The sequence below is a fragment of the Hermetia illucens genome, chromosome 1 (genome assembly GCF_905115235.1).
Source record: "Hermetia illucens chromosome 1, iHerIll2.2.curated.20191125, whole genome shotgun sequence".
Lineage (NCBI taxonomy): Eukaryota > Metazoa > Arthropoda > Insecta > Diptera > Stratiomyidae > Hermetia > Hermetia illucens.
In genome coordinates, this window is record NC_051849.1 from 62141968 (window position 1) to 62152759 (window position 10792).

At 40.7% G+C, this 10792-nt stretch overlaps 1 protein-coding gene across 4 annotated transcripts in view; it reads left to right on the plus strand.

The window, feature by feature from the left end:
- Window positions 1–10076, plus strand: part of LOC119646919 (serine proteinase stubble) — a 64432-nt gene extending 54356 nt beyond the window's left edge. For 2 of the 4 annotated variants that reach the window (XM_038047596.1, XM_038047593.1), the window contains 2 exons: window positions 8825–9122; window positions 9219–10069. In XM_038047596.1, the coding sequence (XP_037903524.1) occupies window positions 8825–9122; window positions 9219–9512 (592 nt within the window). In that variant the 3' untranslated portion in view covers window positions 9513–10069. Of the gene's footprint in view, window positions 1–8824; window positions 9123–9218 lie in introns of all 4 variants that reach the window. The other 2 variants (XM_038047594.1, XM_038047595.1) reach the window with 2 other exon arrangements.
- The last annotated feature ends 716 nt before the right edge of the window (window positions 10077–10792 follow it).

A 10792-nucleotide genomic window follows, 5' to 3' on the forward strand; every position in this document is an offset into this window, starting at 1 on the left:
CCTATCTTAGTTTTGATTTGATTTGCTATCTGGCTTTTGAAAAAGGAGCCCAGTTGTTAGGGGACTAGGCTGCCGCAGTGGTGTGAGGATCCGATCTGTTGTGGATTTCCCTACGCAATCTGATCTCGGGTTATGTAACAGATTTTTTTGCGCATAAAGTGTCATATGGACCGAACTTTGCAAACTTCTACCTGTTTGCTTAGAAGTTGGGTTTTTGGCAGCAAAGTAACTAAATCCGTTGTAAGCTTATCACTTTCATAGCATCATATGTGAATACAATGAAACTGAAGCACAGTCTCATTGAAACTTGAGACTCCACAAAAAGGCGTGAAGAGGAAAAATATATACCTACCTATATATAACAAATAACCCAAGAAAGTCTTTGATGGCGTTTTTCACCGCGTTTTTAGCCGTTTGTACAAATATGGTATATATATGGTTGCCATTTACCTTTGATGGGATTTTTTCTGGCAATCATACTCTCTCGAGAAAGGGAGCCCTCCAGATACATTTCCTCGAAATCGATGGCGAACAGATGAAGCGAAAGTCTAAACAGTGTCCAACAAGATCCGTTGGGTGTTGATGTGGTTCATATAGGAGGCTCCGGAGCTCTCTGTCGATCAAGCTTTCGAGATGTTTTTTGATGTGTTCCAGAATTATTTTCCCAATTATTTTTACAACTACAGGGATCACGAAAACACCCCTACAATTATCACACTCAAACGGTAGCAGAAGTGCAGGTGCAGCGATAAATAGCTCTGCGGGGAGACGGTCGAACCTACCGGCTTTACTCCGTTTCAATGCCTTGATGGCCAAAATAATTTCTCTTCTGTTTGGAAGTCCGCATCCGCATGCTACGGTAACTAGCCATTTCATCGCAAGAGGAGAAACCTCACCAGATGTAATACGGTTAAGAACTGTAGTGAAGTGTTCTTTTCAACTTTTCTGTTTCTCGTCATCGTGAATGAGAGGTCCGCCTTTAATATTCTTCACAGAACCATCGAAAGCATCGCAAGCTCTTTCGGGATGCGGTGTACATTTTTTAAATCATTGCGATCTGCGGCATCTTCCGCTTCCTTCGCTAACGCAATTACAAATTCTCTTTTGTCACGGTGTACACTACGTTGAACTTCTCTGGATTCCGGCCGGTGTCGGAGTTTGAGCGAGTTACATCTGCTATCACTCGCAGCGGTCAATAGAGCCTCAAACCCCTTCCGTTCATCAATCCGCTTCCACGATCGCGCAGTTAAACCGTTCTTATGACGGTCCTTCGGATCGTGGCCGGCGACCTGTATAGCACCCGGAAAAGGGAAATTTTTATAACGACCGAATGTTCATCAAGGCGCGTTTCTCAGTATATCTTCCATTTGAACAGCAAAATGGTGTACAGGCGGCCAATGGTAAACTTAGGAGGTCGCAACTCTGCGAGAGGTGACGAATGTAAGGGGCCATCAGATAGTGATCCCTTTCAAGGCCGATGTCAGCTGATACCCAACTGACTTTATGGTGGACGGGGTAAACGAATGTAAGGGGCCATCAGATGGTGATCCCTTTCGAGGCCGATGTCAGTTGATACCCAGCTGACTTTATGGTGGACTCTGTGCTCGAACAAGGTGACACCAATGACGAAGCGGTGCAACTTTCAGAAACCCACCATCCTCCACCATTACCGTTACGGGCGTCAAGACCGTGTTTCACCATCACAGCAAGGTGTTATCTAATTCCACCTTGGTATTCAGATCACCCATTACGATCACAATGTCATCTTTAGGAATCCTCTCCAGAAATGCGTTTGATTGCCCTTAGAAATCATCCTTCTCCACTATATCGGAAATCTCTGCATTGCACGTAGCAATTATGACGCTCCTTAACATGAACCGGAATCTTGCAGTTAGAAGTCTGTCAGAAACCGGCTTCCAGATCAAGACGGGTTCACGTCTGCTACCCACTTGGCTTTCAAGAGTCCAGAAACACATTGCAGCAATAGGGAGAAAAGTTCCACCATCTTACTTCGCTTAGGCCCAGAATATCCAGCGTATATCGCTGGAATTCCTGCTCAAGTTAGAGAAAGCGATCATTCTGAGAACCCTAGGTACTGTCATCGCAGAGCATTTTTCAAATCGATTTATTAATAAGGTAGCAAGAGCTTATTTCGCCAACGATTTCTAATAATTTTTTTTTCTTTTGTCTTTGTCCCTTTCAGTAACGGGTTGTGGTGATGTGAGCTCTGTTATCCTTATATAATATTCACATATTTTGGCTAATTGACGGCTTACAACTAATCTTTTTAAAGAGGCATTTCCTTGCTTCCATGCCTCGACATTTCCTGGTCATAGGAAATGTCGAGGTCGTAGGAAATGTTGAGGTAGTGTGGGAGTTTAATAGACCGCACTTCATCGACACCTAGTGCATAAGAGGCACCGGATGGGGATGCAATCTATTGTGTATCTTTTCATCTCGAGCACAGCACATGAGACTCGAATTTTCCGCCCCCAAGCACGTGGTCGGCTCAGTTTGTTTTTATTTCCATATATGTATTACTGCTGATCCGGGTGCGATGTCAACACACCGCACAGAAGACAAGTGAATTTTATACATGATGTCGGGAAGCTGAAGTATCCAAAAGGACCCATCTAGATTCCCGAGCCTGGTTAGCACTAGAATTTCCTTTCGATGGGATATAGGACACCGAAAAGAGCTGCAATTAAGTGTCGTTTGAACCTACGTAAACTTTTACCGCTTTTGTGTTTTCGAGTAGCTTTGCTCCCGTGGTTGACTATAGACAATCCAAATGATCACTGTAACCTTCCCCAGAATTTAAGTTCATTATTTCTTAAATAGAGTAGCATCAACGGTAGCTTTCCCAGGTGGTAATTTAACTTGCAATGACCGGTGAGTATTCCCACTATGATCTTAAGGCTCTTCCTGGTGAAGTGTACACAATTCTGTTCTGTTCTATTCAAATCGATTCATATCTGTCTATGAGTACACTCGACCCTTCCATTTCTTGTAAGTTCGCCTTGTATGGTTCCCTCAACAGGCCGGAATAAGAACATCAAATCGAAGAACGTGGAGAACTAGGTGCTACTACAAAATGCAAAAAATATTAATGTTCGCAGTGTATATTTTGTAGAAACGGGCAGTGGGTAAAAAGGAAAACATTTCATGAAATTCAAACCTATCACATTAGGAACTTACAATGGGGTCAACTTTGTGTAGTCGAAATCTGAACCGAAATGGCTGCAGCTAGCATTGAAAAGTAAAATAGATAAATAAAAACAATATCAATGGCTTGGTTCCAGCCTAATGAGACCAAAAATTAGCGACGGCAACTTTCCATGTGTATAGTGCTAGGATGGCTTAGAAGTTATAAAGCTAGTCTGTCATAGCGGTCGCGGTTCAAATCTTATTGTTGGCAAAGTAATTTGTATCATGACTGGATGTCGGATATCATTCGATCAGCTGTGAATGAGTAGCAGAGTCAAGTCAGGGTAATAACCACAGGAGAGCGCAATGTTTACCACATTGCTCTTTTGTAGTTTATCTTTACGACCATGAATAAAATGCTCCAACACCCGGACGCAATTGGATTTTCGCACCATCAATTAGTATTACATAGTTTCACAGAGAGAACACTGTTGCAAAATAAACTCAACTTAATGTTGCTGTTGATGCATTTTCATTCTCAGATTTTAGACAATACAATAAAGGCGGAGCCAACAGGCATTAATAAACCGAGCTCTGTGGTACCATCAGCAGAAGCAACGTAACAACGGCGTTTGATAGGGCTGACAACCCTACACGGAAAACACAAGCTACGAAGCCACAAAACGAGCCTCCAAGTGAATTAACTACTCAACAACGAACTCGGCGTTTTGCACATTTTCTCATGGAACGTGCGCTCTCTGTACAGAGATAAAGCAGATAGCCGATACCCCGACCCTCCTGCCGAGACAAAGAGGGAAATCTCATTTCCGACAGAATGGGCATATTGGAGCGATGGGGTATGGAAGTCAAGTCAAGTACTTAGGAGTACATTTCGACTCCAACGTGGAAGCACAATATTCAGGAACAATATCAGAAATCCTAAAGACTGCTCTAGTGCTGTAGGACTAAAGTCTGCGACCTTCATACCTCTGAGATAAACTTAAGGGGGTTTTACTGAATTTTGCCGAAAATATGGTAATATACTATTATTAACTTAATTTAAACAGATATCGATATGGAGAGTATTTTGAGACCTGGGCACCATATAGAGACAGCTTCATGAATTTTTTCAGATTTTTCGGTTGGGTAGTTTCTGAGAACGGGTCCGTTAAAGAAATCATTGCTTTCCACCCCTCCCACTCCCCGCCATCATCTTAAAACTTAAAACTGCAAACAAAACCTTAAAAACTGTTGGAATATGGCCATCATTAACTTAAAAGTCGCCCATGACTGCATAGCCAGGGTAAAACTATACACGACCATGGAAGAATTTGGTATCCTGACGAAATCGATAGATTCATTAGGCTAACGCTAAACAATGTGCGACGTCAGATAAATTGTTATAGTAGAATCCCTCTCGAAACTATTCGACATCAACAACGCCCTATCGTGCACCGCGATGAAGAGATAAATGCGAGAGGCACCATCCTCTTTAAATTATATCAACGACTGGCCTATGCTGACGAAATCGACATGACTCTACTTTGGTGAAACCAAGAAGAAATATATGGTGGCAACGTCAGCACCACAAACCAAAGAGGCAACAACGTCTAGTAGCGCCATTTGACGGTGAAGGTCAAATAAGAACAATCAAGATTGGAGACTACAGCTTTGGTAATTTTTCCTGTCTAGGGTCGCAAATGACAACACACACTGTTCAGCTTGAAACATCTCACCGTAGGATCAAAGCTCTTATTGTACAAGACTATTATCTTGCTTGTCCTCATGTATTCCTTGGACACTTGGTTTCTTAACAAAAAAAAATTACGAACCTTTGGCTGCGTTCGGGAGTAGAATCTCCTGCAGAATTTCTAGCGGGTTACAATAGGATGGACGATTCTGTAACCCATATAACAACGAAATCTATGAACTTGGCACTGTTCCCAAAATTTTTCTTGTATCTGCTTTATTGCAAATATCTCATCAATTGTAGATCGTCCAGTTATAAAATTGTCTTGACGTTCTTGAATAACTTGACTCAGTGTACACTTTCGTCCTTCGTTTAATGATCTTCTCCGGATCTTGCAGATCGTACACAATGTGTATATTCCTTCATCATTACGCAACATAACCGAATTTGTTTCCTTTTGTTGTAAATAATATACTCCTTTTGTGAAGATTCCTTTCCGTCTAGACCCTGGAGGCTTTATTTTATAGGTACGGGTGAAAAGGTCTGAATCACCTACCTGATGAAGGTAGCGATTCCGCGAAAGTCAGACGGATTTTTTAGTTTCAATATAGAAAAGGCTGATTCTACTTTGATAATATTTAATATCACGTGTAATTAGGAGATTATACACTCATAGGCACAATTGACCACCTGCCTTTTATTTCTTTCAATTTGCAGAAATTTTTAAATGTAGAGCATAATTTATGAGCGATACCATGACCGTCCGATTGTGGATAAAATCCGGTTCAATAGGTTACGGTGGGCGGGTCACTTAATCCGTATGGATGAGGATGATCCCGCCCGGAAAGTCTATAAGGGCAATATGTATGGTAGAAAAAGAAGACGAGGCAGACCCTGCCTAAGATGGAGCGATGGCGTAGGTCAGGACGCCAGACAGCTTTTAGGGATATCGAATTGGTGGACCTCGGCGCAAAACCGGGATGTCTGGAGTTCCTTATTAAGGCAGGCCTAGACCGGATACCGGTTGTTGCGCCGTTGATGATGATGATAATTTATGCGCGGTACATTAAAAACTACCTTTGAGGTAATAAAAAAAACCAAGTTTTGCAAAAAAAATCGTTTATTATAGAATAATAATCGTTGCGTAACAATCCGTATTGAATCATTGCCTTGAAGTGTGTTATAGTACTTTGTTGAAGACCGTAACGGTACACTACAGTACATTGTAGGAGGCAATGTGGTCAGCATTGCACGAATACCCCACTGGCAAAAAAAAAAAACACTTGAGAAACCACGGTTATCGTAAGCAAACAGGGGCACGAATTACATATACATAGTATAGCCATAAGTTCTGTCAATCGATGCGTATGGCGAGAAATATTAGGCGGCCCAAACTGTGCACAAAGAATACCTAACCATACCCCTCTTCCGTCAGACTTTCAGGTTCCGAATGTCAGTAGCGCGGGAACGACAACTCGATGAAGTTCGATAACTACGAAAAAAATTCCCGATTATTGCGTTGCACCAATGTGGAAATGGGCGTTCAACTCGAAGTATGAGTCGTATTTTACGAGAAGATCTCGGTCTCGGTGCGTACCGGCGCGACGGTGTGTTAGCCATATATTAATGTCAAAACTGAAGGAAATACGGCGAATTCCGTCTGCTGCTCTTCCGCAACGATTTCCCGGTAAAAAATATCGCAAAATTCTATTTGCTGATGAAAAAATGTTAACTATCGAGGAAAATATCAACCGACAAAATGATCGAGTATATGCTCACAATTTTTATGAAGCCAAAGAAAATGCTCCGCGAGTCCAAAGTCGTCACCATCCAACTTCTGTCATGGTATAGTGGAACGTCTCATATCACCGAGTAACTGATGCGAGTGTGTACGAAAAGATGCTACAGGATATAGTCGAGCCATTCAACCAATCTCTATTCACTGGAAAACCGTGGTGCTCACACACGCTCACAAAGCCAAGATAATTCAGCAGGGGTTAGTCGCGCATGTTTCCGACTTCATGACCGTGGATGTATGGGCCTCAGTAGCCCAGATTTGAATCCTCTGGACTACAGCCTTTAGGATAAGTTAGAGGAGACTGCCAGCGATCGAACTTACACCGATTCGGAGAGTTTGAAGGCCAGCAACCTACGTGCAGCTCGAGAAATGCCGCTTCATATCGTGCGTGAAGCGATCGATGCGTGGCCTCACAGAATTCGGGCCTGTATAGCTGCTAGCGGCTTTTTTTTTCATTTGAAAGCTCTATGTTTTCCCTTTCTAATGGTGTACTTTTCCATTCGTTTGATTTATTACTTTGTGAGAAATAAAGATTCCTTTGACTGACAGACTTAAGGGCTATACTATATAACTGTGAGTGTATTTGTGGGCTTCGACTCTGAGTCCAAGTGTAGAAGGTTTTGGAAATATTGTGCCTGCCCTTGTTTTACGTTTTTATTGTCCCTAATATTATTGCTATCTTTGTCACAAATCCTCATCAAGTTCATTATTGAATTTAGATTGTTTTGACTTACAGGTCTTTTACCGTAGGTTCCGATGTAGTCCTGGTGGACTACAGCGTATCGTTCGTGGAGCTTAAGTAATGAAAAGTTTGTAATATTCATTTTTCATTTCGTTTCATTTCGTTTTCTCCATTATTAATGCCGTCAGACTTCTTCAGTGGTATCCCTGATGAGGTTTCATGTTACATTCATTCAGGGGAAGCCTTCTGTCACGCTTTTGCTTTAGTGTGGAGGCTTCTTTTGATTTTACTTTTGTTTCAAGATGGATATGTATTTTTTTCTCATTGTACTATCAATTTCCTACAGTAAACTTAGGTGTCCAGCTCCTTTTAATGTAGCCAAATTCGCCCATGATACCCGCCAGTAAGACAACTGGCGCGGCGATGGGGACTGACATCCATAATTCTTGATGCTGCGTGTCCCTCGGCAAGGTCGTTTCCAATTTGATGGAATAATTTTTCATCTGGAAATGCGCATATAATTTTGTGAATTCATGGATTGAGCTTTCAACTAGATTCTTATTGTTGGCGAAGTGGATAAGCGTCGGTAAAATTGTCATTAAGATTGCATCCTCCTCATATTCATCTTTTACTTCGAAGTTTTCGAATGAAATGTTGTCATTAGATAGTATGTCATCGAAGGTTTTTCTAAGGAGCGGGTAGAACAAGTCTGTGAGGCAATTTTCTTTCCCCTCTGCTAAGGCATGACACTTGATTAGCCAAACATTAAAGGACTTCAATTGAACTTGAATTGCACGCCACCCTTCATCGATGGGTTTAAATCATGTGACGAGCTAGTTGAACAGTTCTTCGACAACAAACCCCACTTCAAATTTTCAGCAGTTGATGGGTGAAAGTAGTATGCCATGTGTGGTTAACTTTGCTACCTAAAAATTTCATTCGCGCCATACGTATAATAGAAGGCTCAAAATCATAGGTTTTTTTCCATTTCATTTCTATCCGCGACGACGTTACCAGCTTCTGGATGAATGATACTGGTGGAGCGTTATCATCTTTTTGCGTATCCAGGCTTGATCCGCGAGTGTTATTTGATTTACCACTTACCTGCCCGGTTTTCAGGTGGGGGGCATCCCTCTGCACCATAAGCGACCGAAATATCAAATGTTAACGGGCTAATTTACTTAATCAACTTTTATGCATACATATGTGATTTTAAAAAAAATCTTTGAATTTAAATTTGCAAATGCTCCATTATTGGTGCTCGGGTTCGTGATCTTGCATATGATTTACCCATCAAGAAGTTAATTTCCACCAGAGTCCATGAAAAACAACCGCAGGATCACTAATAGGTATTATGACAACTTTTTAAGGCTTCTTATTAAGACAGGCTTTATGGATGAATTATCTCAATAATCATATGCATTTGATTATTAGCAGCCCTTTATCTTCTACATAGATGCTGACTAATGTGATGACTAATTCTTGGAATATTTTTTCTTTCTTTTAGCACACCAAATTCAAACATGAAAATACGTCTTGGTGAATGGGATGTTAGAGGACATGATGAACGGCTTGCTCATGAAGAGTATAATATTGAAAGAAAGGAGGTCCACCCCAATTATTCACCTTCAGATTTCCAAAATGATTTAGCCCTCGTCAAGTTAGATCGCCCAGTAAAATATAAACAGCACATTCTTCCCGTCTGTCTACCACCAAAGTCTTCGAAACTCGTCGGTAAAAAGGCAACAGTTGCCGGATGGGGTAGGACACGCCACGGACAAAGTACAGTACCGTCTGTATTACAGGTAATTTTTTACTTTTATTCAACATGCCAAAAGTTATTACTTTTGTATGGAATAGACATATGAATATGAAATTATTGACTTTCCCTTTTATTGCAGGAAGTCGACGTCGAAGTAATATCGAACGATCGCTGTCAGAGATGGTTCCACGCTGCAGGACGTCACGAAGTCATTCATGATGTTTTTCTATGCGCGGGTTATAAGGAGGGAGGTCGGGACTCATGCCAGGGTGATTCAGGTGGACCACTGACACTGACATTAGATGGACGCAAAACCCTCATAGGTTTAGTTTCGTGGGGCATTGGATGCGGGCGCGAACATTTACCAGGAGTTTACACCAACATTCAGAAGTTTGTACCATGGATAGATAAAGTAATAGGAAAGGAATCATAACGCTAGAAATAATATTAAAAGTAATTTCTATGTAAACCATGTATTGACAACTAGTGTTTATTAATTTATTTTATTATATTTCATGAGTGTATGACCTATCATTAAGCATTCATAAAAACGAGTTACACATTCAAGTTCCCCATGACGTCAATATTTGGGCCAAACAGAATTTTCATCTGAGTTGACAGTGCAAGGTCGAAAGTGAATTTAAATATATTATTTTGTAAAATACATATAATGATATTGATTATCTAAATATCTATCCAATACGAACATAACTAAACTGAATGTGAAGATTTACCCTGGAAGCCTAAGGAATGTATCATTTTCGAATGGTAATGAATAAGTAGGCGCATATTATTGCGAATTTAAATACTTAAGATATGTCTTTTATGTAAATAAATTATGTAACATTATACAATATCCTATACTTTTTCCAAGTAGATAATAAGCATTATATTTTATTCTCTTACTTCCGTTGCTACAGTCCCAATTAGTACAATTCGGAGGCAAAATAAATATATTCTCCAATAAAGTTTAAACCATATGTACGCCAGGTATTAAATAAAACATTTTCCACCATTTCCACCACGTCTGCGGCTTGCCATAATAAAACTAAAACTAAAAGTTCTTTCGCCGTTATAAGGTATTTTATGTGGTCTGTGAAATCTTCTACAGGGAACGAGACTTCCCATATAGGCGAAAGGGTTGGGAACAATTTTTTTTCAGAGAATATGGTCATGTTGGGTATCAAATGAAAGAGCGCAATGAACTTAGTACTTTTTGAAACTAACCTATTTGCTGACATTGGTTGGAATATAGGGAGTGAGGGCGCAAAAAGTACCCCCAAAAAGTGAAACACACCTTGCCTTCAGAACGTCTCCAGCCGAAAAATCTTCAAACAAATCAGATTGGCACGTCTATTCAAAATCCAGTCCCCAAAATACATCCTGTCCCAATATGGCTTAGGTGAAGCTACGGTATGTTACCATATTTCAGAAATTTACTCGTAAACCCACCTTACTTTTATCCGAATAATACAAAATATAAGGTATAACTCTGGAAACTTTGAAGGAGACGTTTTAGAAGGTGGAAATTTTGTATTTTATGGGAAATTTTTACATTCTAAGTTATGTATGACGTCATCAGCATACGTCCACACATCAACACCACAATAAAGTGAGTTCACATGATTGAGGACCCCATGCAAACCTCTTCCCTCGGTAGATGCGCTATGGGCGTGTTAATTAACACATCACGATATTTGCGCGCATGGGCAT